The sequence below is a fragment of the Pagrus pagrus genome (assembly GCF_965226575.1).
Source record: "Pagrus pagrus genome assembly, chromosome: 4".
Classification (NCBI taxonomy): Eukaryota; Metazoa; Chordata; class Actinopteri; order Spariformes; family Sparidae; genus Pagrus; species Pagrus pagrus.
The window spans coordinates 24,674,370-24,699,807 of NC_140188.1; the positions used below are offsets into that span (position 1 = coordinate 24,674,370).

Here is a 25,438-nt window from a genome sequence, read left to right on the forward strand (position 1 = left end):
GTTTCCCCCGCATCTTTGTTCTTCCCCCTCAGCAGGGCTTGGCAGGCGGGGCTGACGAGGCACACTTGCAGCCATTTACTCATCACTCCCTCCGTAAAGCCTCTGGTCTTCACCCTACTCCCCTGCCAGATAATTCTGTCTTGTCGGTAGAGCTGACCGTGTTCGCTTTGATAATTTTACGTATGCTGCCTTGTGTTGGGCCAGTAAGTGTTGACATGTTTTTGCCCCGTGCCTGAGTGTTTCCTTGCCGCTTGAGTTTCCCCACCTGCCGTGCCGGACGCTTGTTGTTTTTGCTTGTGGAGGTTTTTCGTTTGAATAAACATTTTTGCACTTACACGCCTTCGGGACCTTCGTGGTCCAACTCTCCGTAGGCCATTATCGAGAGAGTGTTATGAAAGGCAACAATGTGCATCAATATGAGAAAGTACCTCATTGAGTACTCAGGGATTTTCCTACTATTACAAGACTCATGTGCAACACCCAAACCAATTTGGTCACCGCCTGAAGTGAATGTAAAACGAACATGGACAGACTCAAAACCATCTAAAAGACAGATCTAATGGTTTTAGTCACTCACCAATGGACTTCTTTGGCAAGTTATATCATTAAGCTTTTTGAGTGTTGATTATCTATTATCTGCTCCAGCTATTCCAACTTCTGTACACATAATACTATATTAATAATAATGGTCTAAAAAGATTTGAACTCAAACACATTTTACTTTAAAGTGGCAAAAAATTTCGCTGGCAAGGAGGCTAAAATCCCAGCCAAATACTGGCACCTAAACCTTCCACAAACAAAGGGAAAACACGGTTATTTGCTAATTATCCAGAAAGGTTATGTAAATGTTTCAAGGCTAGGACTAATGAATATGTGGAAGAACCTCACGTACCTTTATCAACTTGCTTCTTCGTGCATCAATATCAATATGCATCAATGTGAGTGTTAATGAATATTGTTTATTATTTATTAAATTATAGTTTTTGTACATAGATATGGTAATAGTAATGGTGTTAAATGATTTGAAATCACATTTTATTTAAAAACTTGACATTTTCTCAGATGAGGACATCAAAATTGCTGACAGATACGGGCACCTAAGCCTTCTACAAACCTTGTGAAAACACTGGTATTTTCTCATATCCAGAAAGATTGTGTAATGGTTCAAGTTCAGAATAATAAATATGTGGAAGAACCTCATGTACCTTCTGTCAACTTGCTTCTCCAACCAGCAGTCCAAAACACACATGTATTATATACAGTATAAAAGAGCAACCTCACATCTGCATGAACAGCTTCTCAGGAACAACAGGTGTACCATAAATGTATTATATGACTTTATTATTGACAGGTTGGTTATGAAATTGTATTATATGACTTTATTATTGACAGGTTGGTTATGAAACTGCATACACTGCGGAAGTAGAAATGTGTATCTTTGACACCTACGCACCCACTCCTAATATCATTATTGTTAGAGGGGACTTCTGTCTATTTGACTGTTGTTATAGTTGTTCTTTTCTTCTTCATATCCCACTGCGCTGGATATTCACTGATCCCTCTCCTGGTATCCTTTCTCAGGTTTGACTAAGCCTCATCGTCGCTGAACAGGATGATTGACGTTCGGGCATGGGCGGAGTATGTGGTGGTGTGGGCTGCCAAAGACCGCTACGGTTTCCTCACCACTGTCATACTGGCCCTCACACCCCTCTTCATTGCTAGTGCACTGCTGTCCTGGAAACTAGCCAAGATGATCGAGGCAGATGACCAGGAACAGAAGAAAAAGCAGAAACAGCAGCTGTTCCAGCCCTACTGTCAGCACAGGGCTACAACGCCTCATGTCCGGGGTTGGATGAGGGACACTGGCCCCACAGGCGTTAACAGTGCCGAGACGGACAGTACTGCCTGGAGGAAGCTTGTCCCAGTGGGACTTTGGTCAACAAGAGCACAGTGGTCATCAGTATATTTTTTTGAAAAAAAGCTTCGCTCATGATCCTCTCATTAGTGTTGTCGGTATTTAATCTTTGTCCTCCATCATGTCTTGGTCAGTTTGTTTCGTTTCCCCTCCGTGATGTTCCATGATTTCCCGTTCCCGACGTTCTCCGTCTTAGCGTGTGTTAGCCTGTGTCCATCTTGGTCTGTCTTCCTCTATGTTCGTCCGTGTTTCCCCGTGATGTCACCCTGTGTTCTCCACCAGCTTCGTCCTCAGTGTTTTCTCCAGTGACTCCTCATGTCTCCCGTTTTGGTATGTTTGTAGTTTTTATGTCTGGTTTTTCTTTTGATTTGTACTTTGCTTTTGTTTGCACTTTGTTTTAGCCTTTAGTTGCTACTTTGTTTTTGTCCTTGTGACGCATTGTTCTTAATCTGTATTCCCCATTTTTTTGTAGTTCGGCTTTGTTTATTAAAAGCTCGCCTTTTGTTTCCCCCAATCCTGCCTCCTGTGTGTGTGTGTGTGTGTGCGCGCCCCCCCCGGTCCGTACATATCGCGCGTGACCACAGTCATAGTTATGTGTTATAAACACAACAACACAAAGTGTTCCCAAGAAATAGAAGTCCTACGTATCTGCTCCGGAGGGCTCCGGACTCCCGGAGCTGGGACGGAGCAGATACGCAACACAGCGGACCTGGTGGAAGTTAACACATAGACTAGAGTGAAACCTATCAGCTCTGCTGCCATGACAGAGCGGAGCCGGACTGGACACGCATTTGGTGGAATCTAGCCATAAAAGGTTCCTCTCCATAATATTGGTCAGTGCTCCAACATATTAATACTGATGAATCAGCAGCCTCAGTAGTGCAGAGGAGATAAAGTGATGCTGAGCTGCTGGTGGAGTTCAGCTTTCTGCTGCAGACGCTCCAATAAGGTCAGAGGTCATTCTGCACAACATCAGTCACTTGAGCATTGAGATTTATGTATTACAGAGATCATAAATGCAAAGTGTTTTATTATAAAGTAACTTCAGTGACTGTGAACACTGCACTCTATAGTATTAGGAGATGTTAATTACATATTACAGATGAGGGTGTCAGCCTCAGAAAGTCAATTTTATAAAATCATGGAGGTTAGAATACTACGGTGGCCCAGAGGTGTCAGGCCAAATAGAAAAGCCACAACACAAACACAAAAGCCACAACACAAACACAAAAGCCACAATGGAAGTGAACTACAACAGAAGTGACCCACAACGGAAGTAACCGTTGTATAATGAAACATCCCATTTTGGAGGTATTTCCTATTCCATTGTCGTAAGACGTGTAATGCAGCTTGTTCCTTTTTCCAACTTGTACAATAAACATTGAAAAAGGAAGTCGAGTGTCGGAAACAGCCTTCAAAGTAAAAGTTGGCCGTTTTGAAGCGTTTTGTTCACAAATGTATGTTACCAGCAGTGTTTGTGCATGCAGACAGACTGCAAAGTAAAGAAATATTCTAAATAATATAATTAATGTCATGTATCCCTATAATTAGTGAGTAAAAACTAAAGCTACAATTAATACACTGTTCATCTCTGGATGTACAGTTGCCACCATCAAAATAAAGAGGAAAGATGAACCTTGGCCATATATTTTATTTATGCAGTCTTTATGTAAGACATCTGTTTTTAAACCTAACAAAATATTACCTTTTATTGCAGAGGACCAGAGTAGAGAGCTTATGAGACCCTTGGAGAGGCACTGCTCATGGCCAGGGATGATGTCTGCCCTAAGTGCAGGGCACCAATATCTCAGGAGAGTACAGTGGCTGTGGCTAGTAATTAGAGGCACTTTATAAAAATGTTGTTGTTCTTATAAATGTATTAAGTTATATTGTTGTGACACATTGTGTTCAGTAATTAAATGTGAAGTTGGAACTCAGAACCTGACTCTGATGTGTTTGTTAACTGCATTGTTGTGACATTTTCTCAATCTACACATCCTACAACACACCATTTTCTTTAGTGGGTATTTTATAACTCCCTCCACTTCTTTAAGACACTTTGCATTTTAATAAGCTTATATGGCAAGAGAGGATACAAATACACCAGTAAAAATAACTTCATTTCATGAATTGTTGCATTTTTTACTGACAAAATGTGTGTACCTTCGTTGATGAATACAAACAACAAATACAATACCACAGTGATTTATAATGACTTCATTTTCTGGGACCAGTATGAGCTACTACATGTTTCATGTGGGTACTGTACAAAGATTAACCATCTCTTCTAATTAAAAGACAGTGTTTAAATACAAAACTGAATCAGTTCACTCCTCCTGAGGTGAGCGACACTCCTTACACATAGATAGATAGATAGATAGATAGATAGATAGATTACTCAGTAATAAATGATTAAAAACAGATAAAAACACAGCAGTTATTGCACATAGTTATTGCCTGAGGGGAGGATGGGGAACAGGGAGTGTCCGGGGTGCGAGGTGTCCTGCTGGACTAAAGCTCAATTTATACTACTGCGGAAAGTGCTGTACACGGACACGGAGAGCCCTCTCCGTCGCCAGAGAGCCTGTCGGAGACCCTCTCCGTACTCTCCGGGCGCATAAAATAATTTTTAAATGTCCGTCACTCCGTTGAGGGGAAACGGAGACAGCAAGGGCTGTGATTGGTGGTTCAGTAGTCTCTCGAAGCATTTTCATAATCACGGATGTGAGGGTAATCATTCAGGCTTGTGATGGCTGAGGTTTTGGGTACAGGGATTATGGTGGCAGTTTTCAGACATCTGCCTCTCCAAGGGTCTCATAAGCTCTCTACTCTGGTCCTCTGGATACTCTGCAATAAAAGGTAATATTTTGTTAGGTTTAAAAAAGACTGCATAAATAAAATAAATGCTGTCGCATGATCTCTGTCAGGGTGACCATTTTGAAGTTATCCTTCCAGAGATCAAACTCGGTCTCCTCGTACACACACAGTGGCTTGGCTTTACCAAGGGGCGGCAGATGATAAAAGTCACCTACAGCAAGGACAGACATGCCTCCAAATGGCTTCCGATTACCCCTGATCTGCTGAAATCGCCAATGCACGTAGGCAAATAGCTCTTTAGAGACCATGGATATCTCATCGATGATGAGAATCTCAGCGTTCACCAGCGTTGCTCTGACTTTGTCGAGTGCATTTCCAAGACCTTGATAAGGTGGCTTCAAGGACCTTGGTAATTTGAGAATGGAGTGCAACGTGTTGCCTGATATGTTAAATGCTGCTGTACTTGTGAATGCGGTCAGCAGCACTGCGGGTTGGAACATGTCTGCGTAGTCCCGAAATCTCGGGAGCTCACGCAGAATTCTTGTTGCCTCATGGTGAATGCACTTAATTATATGTGATTTGCCACATCCAGCCCCTCCCGATAGGAAGTAATAAAATGGTTCTGGATTGTGGCCCAGACTAGTTCAAAGCACCACTGTCAAACACTATAGAAAACGTAAGCCTGAGTTTCAAGACTTTGGTACATTTTCCTAACAAAATCTGGACTCAACTCTGGAGCATCTATTCTAGGCATAGAGCTCCCCTTATCCTTCCTAGTGCCGAATTCTGGGACATCTTCACCGTTTTGTTCCTGATCACGAGGTTCACATTCAGCCAGGCACTCCAGTCGGTCCACTTCAATTTTGGGCGCAAAAGAGTTCCACGCATTCACGAGAGGACCGCACACCTCAAGCCGTTCAAACGCAGCATCCATTTTTTTTCCTTGGCCCTCATAACATTTTTTGTTGCGCCCCACAATTTGCTCTACGGTCATACTCCACTTCTCGCCACACTTCTAAAACTGTTCGTAAGTGGGGTACGCGTTATCTGTCAGATCAGCGCCGGATCGATGTGGCAGATAAAGTTTCAGCAATCTTCTATAAAACTTCAACTGGACGCTGGAGTTTTTTCCTCAGAGAAGCGAGTAAATCTAATGATTGCTGGTTTTCCTACAGTTCTCTTTTGAATATATCCTTTATCGTTTAATAGTAAAATGGCATTTGGGCTTTCCGTTTGACGGCTGTAGAGTACCCTGTACTCCGACACGAACTCGGCCAGACATATACCTTCAAACTCTTGATTGTGAGGTCTGCTAATGTATTTTTCAGGCAACCCCGACATCCATACGTCCTCTGATTGCGGTTTCCATTTGTTCCAGTCTACCCATGGGGTGACTCATTCTCAGACCATCCTCGTCGGTCTGAATAAACGCCACGGATCAGGAGCACTTCTTGAGTCGTAAGCTGCAGGTACGGGCTACAGCCTCTTGAGTGCTGACCTCTCTGTGTTTAGAGTAGGCCTGCATAATTTGTTTCATTTCGTCGCGCTTGTTAACATCAGATTGCTTTACATCTTTGATGACGTTCTTAAGGAATTCCATCATCTCGTGCTCCGGTTTGGTTACATACGACATCATATACATGATGCAGCTGTAGTCGTCTATGACATACTGGATGTCCATGTTTGCCTTCCACGCCCTAAGCAAATCAGGATTGTAGGCATTAACCCAACAATCATTTGGATGGCGCCTCAGCATCACGACATGGCTGTTTGCCAGGCACTCCGCGGCGGTGACGTATTCGTCGTGAGTTAAGTTGCACCGGCAAAGCCAGTCTGTCAAACTGCTGAAGGAAGCGCCTGGATCCATAAGCAGATCTCTAAGTGGTTGGAGCGTTTGCTTAGCCAATTTTTGCTCGTCTGCGAGGGCCTTTTTCTGCTCCGCTATTTGCGCTTCGAAGTCTGCATCATCTTGATCTTCTTTTTGGTGGTAGTTAATAGTGGGGGGCCTGGTGATGAATGTTTTATCCATCGGTAGTTTTGGAAAGCCGAACCTGCAGGCTACATTTCCCTTCTTACAGGACTTTGAATGTTTCCTGCTGTGCACCTGAACCTCTGACACTATTTTGTGGAGTTCCAGATCTGTGTCAGGGTCGGGCATTTTGCAACTAATGTATCGATCTATGAATTCCATGATTTCTCTATCGGAGGCGTCTTTGAATTTAGGCAAATCTTTTATCCAAATCAGCATGTGGATGTGTGGGCTTCCCCTGGCTTGGAACTCAACACGATAAAAATAATCGTCTACTTCACCGAGCGGTTGTGCGAGAGAGAGGATGAGGTTTGTCATGAGAGCTTCGACTCTGTTTTCAAACATGCGCATTACTGTAACGGGGTTACTTCTCAGAATGTCGCATTTTGTTTTCCAATCTAAATCTGAAAACGGTTGTTGTTGTTCACCCTGCTGAGCTTTGATGGCCTCTATGAACTCAGGCCATCTCATCTCGGCAGCAGAGAACGTGGCAAAAAAATGTTGGTTTTCCAATTTGATGAACCATCGCGTGCACATCTTTGAGGGTTTTATTCCAATAGGCTGGAGTGCCTCTAAGAGGTTGCATGAACCCGGTCGCATCTTGGCTCATAATGAGCCGTTCTACCTCGTCCTTATCCTGGAGCATGCGATTGGTAATTCTACGGCCGTCTCTGGTTTTCGACTTTCCTTTGCGCATTTGTATAGACATACTGTTCGTCGCGAGGTGAGTCTCTGTAACAAACTGCGCAAAGAAAAGGTAACTCTGGTCACTTGCAAAACGCGTATCTGCAGTAAAAAGCCTACAATTAAAGTAAAGACTAGGGAACAGGGAGACGGTTCTATCTTCATCTAATGTGTTCTCTTTGTACAGGAAAAGCCATGGCCTCTAACTTAGGTGTGGTGAAAAAACCAACCGGTTTGTTGCCTTGAGCGGGTGCAACACTAAATACTCCGTCGCCATACGAAAGGATTTCCTGTGCAATGTCCGGGGGCTACATGCAAGTGTCCAGGGAGAGGCCTGGTCTCAGCTCCTCCTCTTCTTCCTCAGCGGCCTCTAAATGTCCCAGTTCATTTTGGCTGGCAAAAATATCTTCCAAGTCTACATCCCTATCCTCTTCTGGGATGATGGGCTCCGGTCTCAGTTCCTCCTGTTCTTCCTCAGCTGCCTCCAATTGTCCTGATTCATTTTGGCTTTTAAAAAAGTACTCCAAATCTACATCCAAACCTTCCTCTGGTATGAGCTCCTCTTCTGGGATGGCCTCCAAATCTTCGAGCAGACCGTCAAAAGTGGCAGTCTCATCGATAAACACGTCTTTATATTCCGAATGCTTCTCTCTCAGTTTCGCGAGGCCAGCTAGCACATTCTTCATACTAACGGTGTAGAAGTGCTGGTAACCTTTGTATTTAACGTGTCTTTTCAATTTAACTTGAAGCAGCTGTGCTTCTGCTCTGGGCCTTGGGAGACTGTTGACGATCGCTTGCACCTCTGATGGAACGCACACAACAGCTCCATGGACTGCTCTCTGTTGGCCTTTTGGCAGAGCAACAATTTTGGCAAACGGAAGGATTTTTGCAATCAGCTGCCTCTCGAGCATATTAAGTGCAGCCAATTCTGCGGGGATGGGCGCTAACTCCAAATTGTTTACGACTGCCATGGGTGGTATGCATCCTCTGCAAAGGTAGCCGTCACAGGTGTCGCATATCCACTCATGCAGTCTCTCTTGTGGCACAGAGCAAGGGGTAGAGCACTCGCGGTCACAAAAGTGAACATATTTTCTCGTGAAACATGCTGCCGCCACTTTTGCGCGCTCACTATATTTTTGTCTTTTGCATTGTTTGACCTGATTAGGAAACATGGCTCTGTGACACACAGTACCAATGTATGTAGGTCCATGGCTAATGGACTCGCGAAAGACAGCTATGGCTACTGCCATCACCGGATCAATCAGGGGCTGGGGGTGGTGGTGCACAATTTGTCTGTATTTTCTCTTGATTCTAAGCGCTTTCTGCATCTTGTAAAATGCACTAAAGGCAGCATTTGTGGCCAATTTGGTTTCTCTCTGCTGGTTGCTACGTTGATTAAAACGACGTCTAAATTCCGGATCATTGTGATATCTAATATTGAAATTTTGATTTTGCCTTTGCTTTTGCTTTTGGCTATAACTTTTATCTGTGTTGTATCTCTGAGACATGCCAAATTTGTGTCTGCTCCGAAACGTTGTATCCGACTTGTATCGATCTCTAATGTACTTCTTTTGTCTGGTGCGGAATGTGGCATCTTCTTTGTATTTCTTCGTGACGCAAGTCTTCTGTCGTCTCCTGAAAGTAGGATCTTCCCTGTATCTTCTGACAACTTCTTCCTTCTTCTTGTCTTTAACTTTTGGGTTTTCATGGTAAGATTTTAAGGATCGCCGTTTCCGATTGAGACTGTCTTGGGCATATCCTCTCCTTTGTGCTTGGAGTTTGCTGTTGTACTTTTTCCTTTTTTCTTCACCAGACAGTAATGTGTGTTGTTTTTTGCTGGCTTTCCACATCACTTTTCTTCGCCGTTGCTTTGACAACTTTGTGAAATGTTCTTTTCCTGGTAGTGCAGGAGCTGTCTTAAGGACATGCTCTGTTGCTGGTGGGAGAGCTGTCCTGGATACATTGGGTGCAGGCGATGCCTGAGGGCGTTCTCTGGAACCAATGGCTTCGAATGACACCGGTACAAACTCGTAACCGGCAGAAGGTCCTCGATTTGCAAAGAGTTTGTGCAGGTGGTCAGCCAAGTCACTGATTTCCGAGAAGGTCTTCATAATTGCAGTTCCGTGGGGGTAAGGTAAGCCCACCGCGTTTCTTGAGTGTGAATCAAACACACCGTACCTGCCTGATTGGTCACGGAAAACTGCAATGCACTCTGGACTAACTATGATTAAAGCCAGATTAACTTCACCTGACAGACACTCTAACTGTGTGGCTAGGGGCAGATACCAATTCTGGCCTTCACTGGCTTTCACAAGTCCACACCTGATTTCAGGCATGTGGACGTTACACACCTCTGTGTCAGTCAGGACTTGTTTGGGCAGTTCTTCCACAGTGAGATGGTCACTGCGGAATGTTTTTTTCCGGATCAGCTGTCATTTTGCACCTACATAAAGTGAATCTCCCTTTGCCAGCACTCTATCGAGGGCAGCAGTGTTGAACTAACAGCCCCCGTTTTGATACGCCAGAAAAGTCAGGGACATGCAGGTACACTGGTGGTTCCTGGAGAACTTCCTGTACCTCATGTCACTCTGACTATGACTGGCCCTAACAGTAGAACTAACTGGAACCTGAAATATAAGATAAATTATAATCATTATCATAAAGGATTACTTATTAGCATAATCATAAGCCTAGTTAATATTAATATTAGTTGTAGTAATTAACCGTTTCGTATACTGCAGTCATAGCATAGTGACAGTTTAAGGAAATGTGACTAAAAACATTTTTCCTACTGCAGCTTTAATTAAATTAATATCAACTATCCAATTATACAAAATCATTTCCACCAATTTTTCCTGATCAATTGAACGTATATATAAAAAAGCTGACAATCTTGCACATACACAAATGATTATTATGCTAATCATACTTGACCACATTACCAACAGATTATTCCATATTTCAAATGTAAATGTTTTGAGAACATCATAAACCTTTGTCACCCCTCGTCATCTTGACCAAAGTTTGAAGGAGGCTTTAAAGAACCTTTAACTCTCATACATCCCTAGTACTTGTGTCACGCCTATTACACATGAAAACATTGATAAATATTTAAATTTATACTACAATGGCAGTGTATTAAAACATATCGCTTACATGGGAGTCATTGGCACAAAAAGGTTGGTTTTGGGTTTTGTTTTTGTTTTTTTTGTTTGTTTTTTGACATGACTGAAATTTAAACTCACCAGATTGACACTTCAAGATGTTAAAGGAATAGTTCACTCTAAAACAAAATTCAGTCATTATCGACTCACCCACATGCTGGTGATAAGTCCGGTGTAGTTTCTTATTCCTCAAAGTGCAGCTGGAGACGGCTGGTACTCTCCGGCAACGATAATCCATATAACGAGCTTAAGTGGCGACCGGGAGAAAAAGTCCATAAAACTACACAAAAACTCCGTAATATTCCTCCATACTGCTCGTCCGCTGCAATCCAAGTGTCCTGAAGTGGCGACATCCAGAGTTTACTCGAAACGACGTCATTTAGTACATTTTTACAGCCTTAACAGTCACTATGCTATGTTTACACGGAGGCACGCTCCGCGTTCACGTGAGTCTCCCTCGCAGCCGATTGCACTACGGAAGCGGCGCCGGACAAAATGAATGAGACTCGCGATAGTCACACCGGTATTTACTTCCTGCTGTGAGCCACCGAGTGACAAACAAACACAAGGGGGATCTGCTGCACTGGTGATTTGAAACTTTGAAACTCACAGCACCATGTAAAGTAAGATTTCCGAAAAAAACTGTATGTTTTTGTGTAGTTTTATGGACTTTTTCTCCCTGTCGCCACTTAAGCTCGTTATATGGATTATCGTTGCCGGAGAGTACCCCCGCGAGTCTCCAGCTGCACTTTGAGGAATAAGAAACTACACCGTACTTATCACCAGCATGTGGGTGAGTCGATAATGACTGAATTTTGTTTTAGAGTGAACTATTCCTTTAACTGACCAAGATAATAATAATTTTCAGAAAACCTCTGTTCCGTTACTTGTGTTTATCTTTAAGCAATTGATGAAATCGTGTCAAACTAGTTGTTCAGTTATTTTGTTCATAATTTTATTACTACCATTATTACTTTTATTATTATTAACAATAATTGTATAAATATATTACTTAATTTTCTCCTTCATTTCCTTTATAGTTTTGGCATTTCAGTTGAAAGTAAACCATACTTTCCCCTCAAACAAACACTTTATTAAGCCCACGATAAACCCAAATGTAAATGTCCTTACCTTTTTGGAAGGGGACTGAGAGGTGGAGAGTCCGTCGTCGATGATCCAGGGCCAGCAGGTCGATGAGGGTGACCAGACGGTCTGTGAAAAGTCATAACACCAGTTAATATTTAGACACGAGGCAACACAACGCAGCAAGTTTTCCAAATGTATTTCAATTACTCACTGACATTTGTGAACTGCAGAGAAAGATAATGGTATCAGAGATGTTAAATGAACCAGTGTAATGTAGTTACAGCTGATTTTACAGTAAACGTTGTGTGTGTGTGTGTGTGTGTGTCAGTTGTGGAGTAAATACCTTAGCTGGGTGAGGAGAGTGACAGGCCGCAGCTTTAAGGGTCTGGGACGGTCCAGCCGGTGAAGGGGTCTTCATCCTGGCCACCTGAGAACAAATTATAACAAAAATTCAGTAAAATGAAGACTTTAATGACATTATGAACTTTATTCAATAGGAATAATATTTACCTTTGCAACCGGTGAACAGCAGGGGGTCGCCGGATCACCCAAACTACAGGACAACCTGACTGGAGGGGTTCCAACCAGCTATTGACACGAGAACAAACATGTTAAACTTCACACGTCTCAGTGTATGTTCTATGTGAGATTGTGTCTGTTGTGTCAGAGAGTAACATACGTTGGTCACTGAAGTTTGGGTGCTGGGGGGTGGTCCGTCCATGGTCCTGGACCAAGGAAACGGACTTGAGGGGTCATCGTCTTCCAGTCTCTGTGACAGCCTGGCTGGAGGGGATCCAACCAGCTGTTGACAGATGAGAACAAATATATTAAAATTCAGACCGTTTCAACAGTAAACACTGACTGTGTGTCAGTTGTGTAACATACGTTGTTCACAGGAGACTGGCTGCGAGGGGGGCGTCTCTCCGTGGTCCTACGACGCCTGGCTGCCGCTGGGGAGGCCACCTGCACCGTCAAATAAAAACATAGCACCAGTAACTGTAGGGAACAAGGAGAAACTTTATAATACAGCTGAGAAGAATATGTCAGACCATTTACCTTATTGCGCGCTGGAGGAGACGGGACGTCCACCACGTCAGACAGCCGAGAAGGAGACACTTGCTCCATAGCACGAAGGGACGTGCTACTGAACCACATTGGGTTCAGTGGGAGGAAGGACTCCCTTTCCTGTGAAAGACGAAAAAAAACAAAACACAACGACACATGAATATTTGTCTGTTTAAATACTAACCAGTTAACTTGTTGCGAAAAAAAGAGAAAAATTAGTCACCTGCTGCTGAGCCACGCTGGCCTGACCGGGAACCTGCGACTGGGAAAGCACAACACATATTTGATTAAATAGGTTTTTAGTTACGACTTTGAACCCATTCACCATAATGTATATAAACACATGTAAACACAAATGATAATATAATTTTAAAAAAAAGTGTACTAACCTTGGGGCTCTGACCAACGACCTTCCACTGGAAGGGGTCAGGAGACAGAGGAGCACGTACCTCTCCCTTCACAACCAGCTTAGGAGAAACCTTCCTAAGCGGCTGTGAAGGGGTAGGAGACACCGGGGGATGAGGAGGTGGTGGTGTCTCCAGGAACTGCTCCGTGGAGGTCCACAGCAGCTCGGCGAGGATCCCCATCCCCTCACGGTCGCTTAGGTGAACCTGCAGACAAGATAATCCATTTACAGACAAAGTTCAACTCTAAAAAACGTAGCTCGTGTTGACTGTTTCATATTAACACACAAGAAATTATAGACAATTAGACTTTTTTTTATCACACATAGATATTCTACTTACGCCGTCTCTGCTCCACAGCTCCAAGCGCGTACAGGGGAAGTACTCCTCCGCAGAGAAGTACCTCACACCTAAAATGCAAAAAAGAAAAAAAGTGAGTCATTACAACATCCACACATGTAGTATCATGACTTTATGTTCATCACAGACATTTTTAAGTATATTTCTTTTTCTTGACAAGATATTGTTTTACATACCCATACGAGCTGCCACGCGGTGGTACTCTTGGCGGAGGGCCCGCTGGTGCTCCTCATCCTCGGTCAGGCGGGGGGGGGGGGGTGGGGGGAGTCAAGCACAAAGACCTGTAGAGAACAAAATTTTAGAAAACACCAATTGACAGTTTCATTCAAAAATCACACACACATCAAGTACACATTATTTTTTAAAAGCTCATACAATTAGTCTTATTAGAGTAGTCAATGTACTTCTATTGTTGTTAAACTACTAAGAATACAGGACAAGGGAGACATGAAATAAGAGCTTACCATGGGCGCGAAGGTAGTCGAGTGGTTAGAGCTCATGCCACATACACAGCGGACCCTGGTTCGAATCCCTTTGCTGCATGTCACACCCCCTTCTCTTTCCCATTTCCAAAATGCAGTTTGTCTAAATAAAAAAAAGGTGTCTATGCCTAAAAAAAATACATAAATGCTTACCTTCGGCCAGCGGTTCCTCACAGCAGCGAGGAGTTGGGCGTAGTCCGCGGCTGCCTCGTCCACGGTCCTGCTCGCCGTCAGGTTGTTGCTAGGGGCAAGAACACAAACAGCATTAGGGGTCTGAGGAACAATAGCATGAAGGACCTCAGTCCGCAGCTGAGCGGCAAGGGCCCCAGGGGTCGACATGATACCAAAAGAATACTTCCCTTCTGGCATCACGACGAAGCTGTCCACGATGGACCGGAGATGGGAGTCCCCGACAATCAGAACAAACTGCAACAACAAAGAAAATTTCTGTAGCATGAAAATCATTAATCCCTCTCAAGATCAATTACTTCCTTCATAAACTGGACAATAATAGCACCTTCTTGTCAGGGGACTCCGGTGGGATGACCAACTTGTGGCTCCGTCCAGTGAGCTCGGAAGTTGGCCACCTCAGCACCAGATGGCGGTAACCAGTACCGCGGCCTGTTTAGTAAAGTACAAAACGGATAAAAAGGTAAAACTAATGAAGGAAAGCCTACTAGGAAATTAACAAGCACTTGTTTACACCAGTAAAAAAGTACAGGAAAACCAGTTTAAAAAGTTTAATATTGATGATGAATTAATGTATTGTTCATTTAGGGATAAAACAGGTGGATGCTTACGTGCACGAACTTCGGCATCACCGGGGCTCCAGAAAGGTTTGGCAGGGGGTGAAGAGCCAACCACCTGATGACAGATAAAAAAAATTGAAATAAATCATAATAACAACAACAAGCATAAGATAGACAAACAAGCTAAAACAAAATATAATAAAACATTTTAAAGCAATACAAACATTACAAACATTAAACCTCAGACAATGTCTTAGTGTGTGTGTGTGAGAGCGAGAGGGGTGGGAGCATACGTTGCCAACTGGAGCTCGGGAGCAGAGGGGGTGGGTCTCCCTGGTCCTCTTGGTCCTTGACCCTCTGGAAGGCTCCTCTCCAGCAGGGGGGGGAAACCGTCTGAAGAAACATTAACATCAAAGACATGGCAGACATACAGAACTCAGCATTAAAGGAGAAAGCAATAGGTGTAACATTTCTACAGCCATTTTGATGCAGACAGTTGTCACTGCGACACAGAAGCTTATCTACTCCGTAAGTACCTTGGGGGGGGGGGGGGAGAACTCGGCTCCTCCAGGTCGAGCTTCCTCCAACGCCACAGACCGCCTCGACTTCCTGGGCATCCTGCTGACAGTTAAAGACAAAGAAAAAACTAGAAATGCTTCTCAAATGTTAGTAAATGTAATTCAAGACAACCTTATATAATATCTTATATATAAAATGAATGTGGTGATTTTGTGTGTGTGTGGGTGATGTGGTGATACTGAAGGTTGAAGCTCTGCTCTGAAGGTTGAGGGCGATGAATTCCAGTGGATGGTCACTCTCAGCTACAGCACAGGAACCCTTTAATCTTATCAAAGACAATTTGCAATAAAAAGATAAGTGTCTCTCAAATGTTACCAGTCAGTGTTAGCAACAAGCTAATAGCATAACAGACACTTGGAAAAATTCCTGCTGCAGCTGTATACAGCTGCCAACATTTACTGTAGCAAAAATACATCAAAGTATGTGTTCTCAATGCAACACACACTTTCCAATGCACTTCCACGTACCAGTTGAAACCCCAAATTCCCACCACACTCTCTGGGTGGCAGGGGTTAGGGTTAGGCGCGGCGCGTTTAATGTCGGACATTGTATGCACTGTTATCTACCTTACAAATTTCAGTCCTAACGTTGGTAAGGGTTACTTATATTAGTTACCCCCACTTTTACCACTGGCTCAAACAAACATTACATAATTATGGTGTCATAATAAATTGAGAGTTTCAGAGAGAGTTAACTTCAGAAACTCTCAATTTATTATGACACCAAGCACGTCCAGTTTTGCCACTTACACCATGAAAATGTCCTGTGTGTGTGTGTGTGTGACTCCAACTCAAACAAACAGAAGGGAGAAGCTGCGTGACCTTAATACCAACAAAATTATATATTCAAGTATACACAGATTTGAGATGGAGAAGTATTTAGTCATGACTTTTAGTTAAACTAATATATTGTTTCCTTTCTTAGACAGAGGACATTGACCGACTGCTGCGTTTTTGCCTGGTAAGTATGGGAGCTGCAACAGCCTACATAAACAATAAAGACAATTAAGCACTGATAATAGACGTGTTAAACCGCAGCTGAGTACCAGTGACTTCATAAAAACGTAGAATGGTTAGAATGTTTTAGAAAACATTTATTAACAAAACTGAACGTGAACAATATTAAAAAAAGAACAAAGATTAAATATAACAAAATCAAACAGAACATTTTAAAACTGATTAGAACCCTCCTTTAATTCCCCCTCTCTCTTCCTCTTTTTGTACATCTATTTTAACAATCACTGTTCCCTCCATTGTGAGCATTGATTTTATTGCCCCCTTTTCCAGGAGGTGGGAAATTGGATTCCACAGCTCCCTCCGGATCTCGCAGGATGGAATCATCTGCGAGGAGCACCTGGAGGAACTCTTCCTGACACAGTCTCTGGCTTCTGTTGAGAAATGAAATAAACATATGGCATGTGATCAGAATTCTCCTTTTCCAAAACAGAATAACAAATTGAACAGATTTCTTTGCCTGGATGAAATGATTTGCCGTGTTAGTCAGGTCGGTTGTTACTGTTTTCTCCCCGTCTGTTTCCCCCTCCTTTCTCCCTCACCTGCTTCTTCCTAGTGTGTGTCTGTCTCTCATCAACTCCTGCTAGATCAACCTGGTCTCTTCGATACTTCTGTGCCAGATTGTTCCATTCCATATGGTGATTATATCTGTGTTGTACCCTCGAGTTTTTGCCAATCCGTGTATTTCTAGTGTTGCTACGTTTTTGTGTGCTTTCGCTTCATTTGCTTCATCAAATTAGGAAAAAAGGTTGTGTGTTTTAAAACTGAGTTTAAAAAAAATAAACAGAAACAAGACAGTACCTTAAAGGTGGTGTGACAGGTGGACTGCAGGTTGTCATTTTTTGCAGCCTTGAGGTGTGTCAGCGTTACCCTCTCCCCAACCTGCAGTGGTTCCATTGCTGCCTCCTGCCAGAGGCACACATCCACCCTGTCACTACCCTGTCAAAGATAGGGGAATACATTTTTTTAAAACAATTTTTCAACAATAACATTTGATTCTACCTCTTCCGTTTCATCCTCCCACTTTCTTTCCTCCTTTCTCTATCTCCCATCTATCTCTTCCTCTTCCTGTTCTGTATTCTTCCCCCTTCTCTTCCTCCTGTACCTCATCTTCATCTTCTCTCATCCTTCTGCCCATCCTCTTCCTCTATCTCATCTATCACCTCCTCATCCTCTTCTTCCCCTTCTGTCCCCTTCCTTCTCCTCCCTATATCTACCTGTCCATGAACCCCTAATTATGTCTGAACTGATCCAACATCAGTTCCTCTCAATTTGTCTGCGGAAACAGCATGCAGAACTACCAACAGTTCGGATATGGCTATTGCTTTAAAGCTTACCTGCTGCATCGTCACCTTCCTCAAAGGGACGAAGTCACTACCAATGGTATTTTTTTTTTTACTGGTAATGCCTGAATGACAAGATGGATTATTTTAATTTCACATGTTTTATCATGATATTCCAAACTCAAGTTTATATCATTATGATAATACTTCTAATTAAACAGAAGTCTTGGTGTTATTAACTAACAGAAAATCGACCTCTGAACACAGACATAAAGTTTCTTAGTATCAAAAAACCCATGTGTTACAGGAGTAAATGAAAAGGGCCTGCCACAGTACTATGGACCCTCACTGCCACTTTACCATCTTAATACTAGAAGCCATTAAAAAAATACCACCTGGCCCTCGACACTCATGAGGCCCTGGGAGGTTTGGCACTCGCTGAGTGGAGTGAGAGGTGATTTGGGGTGAAGTAGGGCCTCTGCCTGTTGGCGGAGTTCTTCTGTCACACTCATGTTGGTAGTGGGAAAGAACATTGTTCTTTCCGTGATATTTAATTAGTAGGGTGGGTCACTGCCCCTGATTGTGTGGCCTCTAATTATGTAGGTGTTACCCTCTTTTATTTTGTCACCAAATTGATGGACAATTGTTACCTTGGTGCAGGTTTGGCCATCTGTAAAGACCGCCACCTTATTTACTTTTGTAGCTGCCGGTCTGACAGCGGTTTGGGAAAAATCTCATGAAATCACTTTTGGGGAATCAATTATTTTTAGAATGGAAACCTTTAGGGGTGGTGGCCTGAAGTACTGATTGGGCGATTTAGTCCCCAGGAGGAATTTGAGTGCCATTCTGAAATGACAAAAAACAAAAACACACACAGACATAAGTGGTTTTTAAATGTCAAAAGCCCAACTGAAAATGGAACGCCTTGTGGGTCTGTCTGTCTGTCTGTCCATATATACAGTAGCTACATAGCAAGCTTCCCTGCCAATTGATAATGGATCACTGAAGGTGTTTATGGGATTAAAAACTAAAAAAAACTACCTCTAGAGAACCTTTAGGGATCAATATCTATACGTTTAACCTACTTTGTGATATTTCAGAGCGAGACAAGTCCTTGAATGACGCTTGTGTTATTGGTTATGGAAAGTGACTTAATATATAACAAAAGATCTTTATCAGTAGGAATAGTTTCCATATTGTTGTGAGACACTTGGAATAACAACCTCAGCCTGTCAGTGGCAAAAACCAGCAATTTTAGTGGAAGTAACGTAGCAAGCTGTAGTGCCCCAAAGGACTACTGGTGGTGTACTGGACCGATTCCTTGAGCTTTTGGTAAATATATTACACTCTAGAAACTTGTTAATACAGAGCCCAGACTTGCTAGATCCATCAAGGCTATTTAATTGTTCTATATGGGTTATTTGGGCATTTTGTTCACAGTAACTAAAAAGTAATTAGTAGTAAGTAATTTACTACTCTATGCTTGCAGTACTATTGTTATGTAACATATTACTTTAAAATTAAGGTAACTAGTAATATGTAATATATTGCATTTCAAAAATAATGTTAATGTTGAAGACATTATGAGATGTTAAGTAAGATGTTTTTGAGGGAGGCTTTTGTATTTCTGATAGTATATAGGAGTATCTGAGTTGTACACAGTCAAAGAAATTGTCTACAAAGTCATTGTATATTCTTGGCAGAGAAGCAGTGATTACAAAGGACACACCTGAAGGTAAAAACATTGAGAAATAAAATAAACAACCTAATCAGGACAACAAAATGTAATTTCAAGGTTTAATCTTGTGAGACACTTAAAATAAATTCAGTATTTGTATTTTGCAACGATTTCGTTGAGGCTCTGTAATGCGAGTTGTGCAAACGTGAAGCTAGGCCTTAGCCTGGATCAAGAAAGCTAATTTAGTCAATAGTTGAATTGGTTAACTGTTGTGATGGACTATACGTAAATTAAAAAATAATTATGCGGTTTGGCCCTAAGTTGTGCTTAAGGTTTTTGGTACATTGGTTAATGTTTCATATTGTTAATATTGAATAAAATCAAGACAAACCTTCTGGCTTGCAGAAGTCCAAAGATGTTCCACTTTTGAACGCTAATGGAAGAAAAACAAAATAAGCTTTATGAAGCCATATTTGGGCAAAAGCCCTTGTGGACCAGATTGTGCAGTTTTGCATGTTGTTGTGAGTGTATCAGGAGAAAGGAGATACTAAAAAGACTTCAACCAACCAACAGATACAACTTGCAGTTTACCTTTGAACTTCGTGGAACAGCAGTAGAATCAGGGGTAGGAATGGAATGGGATGGAGTAGCAGCATCCATCGCAGCCAACACCGAACTGCTGAACCAAACAGGGTTGAGCTGGATGAAACACTCCCGGAGTGCACTTGCGTCAACCTGTGAAGTACATATACAGAACGACTACTCTGTCAAAATGCCATCATCAAATCAACAATCATATCCAAAACAGTCTAGGTTAAATCTGCTGAACCACCCTCTCTGCACCAGGGGACTGCTCAAGCTCCTCAGGTGCTCTCCTCTATGTCAAAATAAGATACTTTGTATTAAACAACCCGTGAACCATTTCAGAGGTCACCTGATCAAAAATACATCACCACACGATAACAATGTGTAAACAATTACCTTCCTGCCCCTTGCCAACGACTGTCCACTCAAAGGGGTTTGATGGACGAGGTACGGTGACCTGTCCCCTGACAACCACCTCTGGGATAACCTGCCTTCGAGGTGGCAACGTTCTGGAAGCAGCCTGTAGCTTTGGTGTCGGAGGCTGCAGTTGTTTGTATGCAGCAGTCCACAGCAGCCCGGCGAGAATGGGCATGCCGTCACCATCGCTGAGGTGAACCTGCGAAAATAATGAAAATGAAACAGATTAAATGATATGTATCTGCAATAAACTTGTCATTCAACTACAGACAAAGTGTAGATCAGACTATGTATTCTACTTACACCATCTCTGCTCCACAGCTCACGGCGGTTCATAGGGAAATGCTCAGCCAAAGGGAAGTACCTGACATCCAAAAAAGAAAAATAACATACATTATTGTAATAACAAAATAATAATAATAATAATAACAACACCGTAATGATTATGGAAATGATAATATTCATTCAAACAGTCTGCCTAACAACATATGATCCATTATACATGGAAATGTGGTTAAACTATAGTCTTTTTAAAGCTTACCCATACATGCTGCCACACGGCAGAACTCTTGACGCATGAAGTCTTGCTGAAGGACTTCAACGTTCAAAAGGGGTACAAAGTCTGTGACACACACCTGTAAAGTGGTTGTTAATAACAAAATAAGTTTTTTTCTGAAAATGCCATAACTAATAATATAAGTATACATTGTTCTGCAACAGTTCATACAACTAAATTAACTATGCTAATATATCAATAAATACAATATGAAATAAACCTACGTTAGACCGTCGCTCGCAGGCACTGTACAGGAGCTTAGTGAAGTCGGCCCCTGCCTCGTCGATGGTCCTGCTGGATGTCAGGTTGTTGCTCGGTGCCATGACCAGGACTGCGTCAGAAGGCTGAGGAAGAGCAACATGCAGCAACTCGGTCCTCAGCTCCATTGCACAGGCCCTGGGCGTGGACATGATGCCAAATGAGAGGGAGCCCTCTGGCATCGGGACAAAGCCATCTACGATAGTGCGCAGATGGGAATGTCCTACACGAAGAACAAACTGGAAAAATGATTGGATTGTTGTAGAATGAAAATCACTAATTATTATAAGTCTTATTATTATTATTATTAATATAAGTATTATTATTATTATTTTACCTTCTCGTCAGGGACTTTGCAAGGAATGACCAACTTGTGCTGTCGTCCCGTCAGCGATGACTTTGGCCATTGTCGCACAGCATGGCGGTGACCGGTGCCATAGTCTATTAATACACAGAAAAAAAAGACACCAAGATACACAGTTAATGAAACCTTACAAATCGTCATCACAAATCATGTAAACACAACACACCTTGCCACTAGGAAAATATGTACACCGTACACATACAAGGAAAAGATTCACATACGTGCAACAGAAGCATTGGCAGGCTGCTGCAGTTCCACGTCAACCGTTCGCCGTTCTGCCATACGTCTTTTGGCTGCCTCCAAACGACGAAAAAACTTGCCCCGTAGCATCTAATAACATGTAGACAATTGATTAATATTGACATTACAACTAAACTTTAGCCTGCAATAATTTGACAAATACATCTTATACACACGTTTAACAAGCAACCAGTCATGGAAGAAGAAGAATTAAAATTGTTACTTGAGTCAAAGTATTCATATAACACTGAAAAATACTACACTAAAATGGTGACAGTTTACTTTAAAAACACAATTTATTTCCATGTAGCCATGTTACAATAAAATTCTCCCCAATACATAGCTATATGAATGAACACAAATATGACTGAAGAGCTCTTTACAGCTGGTGGATTGTGGTTCTACAGTTTGATTATATTGCTAAATTTGGAGTATAGCAAAGGGTGCACTCAGTAAGTTGCTTGTTTCTTTTTCTCTATACATTTCTCTATTTCTCTGTCTGTCTGCAGTGAAGCGCTACAATGCCCGCGAAGTTAAAAACTGTACTCCAGCCAATCATGGTGCTAAACACCCCAAAGTTGAAAATTTGCTCCCAACAACCACAGCGCAACAAGACCAGTGACATTTGAAATAAACACGCGCCAAAAACGGAGTTGTTTACCACTGCGGCGAACTGACAGTTGAAATTAATTTTGATATTAAATTAAATGAATATTGTCTAAAGACTCGCGTTGCCAGTAGCCTGTAGCTGATTTAGCAAACAAACCAAAGGCATATGCTGCCTATGCTAGCTAGTTACAGTAGCTACAGCAGGAGAGGACCCAGTAACTTTTAGCTCGTTTAGAAAAAAACCCCAAAGGTTTCTGCTGCCGAGCAATGCTAATAATGTTTGCTAACTAGCTGTCTCGTGACAGCAGAGTAGCCAACAGTGTTAATACCAGCGTTGATAAGACTCATTTACAAACCATACACACATAACTGCTAACTTTAGTAAAGTAAGTTAAGTCTTTTGCTAACGCTTTATAAATTCAAAATTAACTCACCGTGTTGAGCAGGGTCAAATTCCTTATGAAGAAAACAATGCTGCTGTCTTAATCCGAAATGTGTGTAAATGTCTGCCAGTATCTGTGTGTAATCAGCGTGATGAATAACACAGACAACAGGGGTCCGTTTCACAAAGCAGGTTTAGTGAAAACTCTGAGTCTGTTAACCCTGAAATGAGGGAAACTCTGAGTTTTCCGTTTCACAAAGGGAGGTAACTCAAACCAGAGAAGGAGGGGTAACTCTAGCCTGTTTCACAGAGAGAGGTTACTTAAGCTCTCGGTCAGTTACCATGGTAACATGCTCTATGAACCTAACCTGGTCGGGACCAGGTTTTTCTCAACAAACCTCGAGTTTCTCTCTGTCTCCGCCCTCTTTCAGCCACACACGGTATTTGATTTCCTCATTCATTCAGTCAGCAGGCGAGTGTTGGCGTAGTGTAGTTCTGCCGTCTGTTTTTTGAGAAAACCATTGCAAAAATCAGTCAGTAGGCCTACATTAGAAGTTATATTAGGTGGCGACTATTTTCACTACCATGGCATGTCCTTTTGATAATGATCCCGTGGATGAAGGTGCAGCATTACTGCACAAGAATTAAATATTCGTCGGGAGATAATCATAGATGTTCTTGCATTTCCAGACAATTATCTTTTTGAGCGGTACCGTTTCACGTCACAGTCCATCATTTACATACACAACCTAATCCGCCCTTACATTTCCAACATTACCAACAGAAGTCATGCTCTCACATCCCAGCAGATATTGTGTGTTGCGCTGCGTGTTTTCTTTTTTTTTTTTTGAATAGGGAGTTTTTTTATACAACGTCGGAGATGCAGAGCACTTGAGCAAGGCAACTGTATGCAGAGCGGTCAGAAAAGTGTGCCTCGCCCTGAAACGCCCAGTGGGGTGAAAAACGTAGCCCTCCTCTTCCCCGTTGCCATGGTGACTCGTCGAATCGAGGCTCCATTGACACTGTCTTTTTATACTTGTGGCGCACGCGCTTAACTCCAGGTGAAACTACTCCGAGTTGATCAAACTAACTCAAATCAGCTGTTCTGGAACCAAAAACTCAGAGTTTTCTATCTCAGAGTAGATCAACTCAGAGTTCAAGGTTAGACTCAGAGTTTGTTGAACCTGCTTTGTGAAACGGACCCCTGGTCTGACATTGGAGTTGTGACGTGACATTTCTTTTCAGCATGTGATTGGTTGATGCGTTTATTGGTTGATGCGTTAAAATTAGTTTCAAAAGCTAAGTAAAATGAACCTCCGTTGCTTTTTCGCAGTCTTTTGTGTGAAAGTACTTGCCATAATGAACAGGTATGATACATTGTTAGGAGAGTGTGGCTCCCAGGTGGGCACATAACCATGAGAAAGACACAGGTTCCCATAAATGACACCTAATTCTTCGGTCTGAAATGTGTGGTTAAAGTGGGGGAATATATGTATGTGTGTGTACGAGAGTGTGTGGGTGGGAGGGTGTTGGTGGTCTGACCAATGACAACTAGGTGGCGCACTTTAAATTGAAGTATTTTATATCTCGACATCAGTTGGTCGGATTAACACAAAACTTGGTACACTTACCTGATTGATTTGAGGTGACGTAGCAGCGACACACAGCCTCATGCAGCCTCACTGCTTGCAGGCAAAAATAACATGGCGACCCCCTTTTCTTATTGGTGGAAAAAGACAGTGTGTTCACGGTAATAAATCAAACTTTTTCCTACTGAGAATGTATTTTTTTGTGTGATTTTAGGTTAAATATGTTAATACAGTATGTCAAAATGAAAAAATTACTGGAAAGTCACACAAGTGAGGTTGTGCTGACTCACTCACTCAGACATCACTGTGCTGTGCCTAAACCCCCATGTCTTTCCTTCCTCATCAGGCTGGCACACTCAAGCTGACACACCTGCAGCAGATCCAAAATCGTTACAGCCCAATCACCAGCCTGCTGTATAAGCCAGCAAGTTCAGTTGTTCTGGAGACACAGACCCAGCAACACCTTAGTCCCACAGCATGATTTGTTAAATACCCTTTTCTTTCAGTAATCTTTAACTTAGTTGTTATTTTATTTTGGCCTGGAGATGGCCGGCGGTCCTACTTTTTAGTTTAGTTTTTAGTTGGTTTTGTCAGGCGGGGGGCAGCTTCGACGTCCCTATAGGGGGTGGCCTGGTTCCCCCTCCATTTTGCTGAGTTTGGCTGGCATCTCCAGGTCCTTTTTGGTTTGCTGATTTCTTCATTTGGTAAAGTATTTATATTGCATTTCAGTTATGGTTTCATTAAAGAATGTTTATTTCCTTGCGGGAAAAGTTGGTTAATAAAAGCTGTTAAAACGTTCTATTTTCTGGTGTCCTTTTATGTTGAGGTCTCCAATTTGAGCCACTGATAAATTTATTTAATTGTTTGGAGGCCGTAACAAATGACACCAAACAAGGCAAGGTAAACAGCTTTTAAGAAGAAAGTTTTTGATTACAAAACAAACCACCTCTCACATGCCACAGTCGAACATCACAAAAATTGAGTTCCATCTTTTACAAACAGAAAAATAACTAATGGCTAACAGTAACACATCACTTTTTTTTTTTTTTTTTGCCATACTGACACAAAACTGCAAAACTGATAACACCCTCAACACCATACAAAATGTATACAAAAGGAAACAAACATGC

The 25,438-nt window shown here is 42.3% G+C and overlaps 2 protein-coding genes and 1 long non-coding RNA gene across 4 annotated transcripts; all 3 read right to left on the bottom strand.

The window, feature by feature from the left end:
- Positions 1–4,082: 4,082 nt before the first annotated feature.
- LOC311255954 (uncharacterized protein) lies at positions 4,083–12,877 on the bottom strand. Of its 2 annotated transcripts, XM_084350663.1 has the most exons (7): positions 12,752–12,877; positions 12,581–12,658; positions 12,375–12,497; positions 12,206–12,283; positions 12,039–12,122; positions 11,741–11,821; positions 4,083–4,762 (listed from the first exon to the last, which is right to left on the bottom strand). In XM_084350663.1, exons 1-7 carry the CDS (start codon positions 12,848–12,850, stop codon positions 4,730–4,732), a joined length of 576 nt encoding a protein of 191 aa, XP_084206789.1. In that variant the 5' UTR covers positions 12,851–12,877; the 3' UTR covers positions 4,083–4,729. The 2 variants fall into 2 exon arrangements, with proteins under 2 accessions (XP_084206789.1, XP_084206788.1); XM_084350662.1 differs by lacking the exon at positions 4,083–4,762 and having other exon boundaries at positions 11,656–11,821.
- A 70-nt stretch (positions 12,878–12,947) lies between these two features.
- On the bottom strand, positions 12,948–13,756 carry LOC311256202 (uncharacterized protein; the record flags this gene model as incomplete). Its single annotated transcript, XM_084351051.1, has 4 exons — positions 13,701–13,756; positions 13,507–13,574; positions 13,150–13,371; positions 12,948–13,022 (listed from the first exon to the last, which is right to left on the bottom strand). Exons 1-4 carry the CDS (start codon positions 13,702–13,704, stop codon positions 12,948–12,950), a joined length of 369 nt encoding a protein of 122 aa, XP_084207177.1. The 5' UTR covers positions 13,705–13,756.
- A 465-nt stretch (positions 13,757–14,221) lies between these two features.
- LOC311255678 lies at positions 14,222–14,865 on the bottom strand. Its single transcript, XR_014622399.1, has 3 exons — positions 14,807–14,865; positions 14,524–14,627; positions 14,222–14,432 (listed from the first exon to the last, which is right to left on the bottom strand). It is a non-coding gene; the product is annotated as an uncharacterized lncRNA (long non-coding RNA).
- Between the last annotated feature and the right edge of the window lie 10,573 nt (positions 14,866–25,438).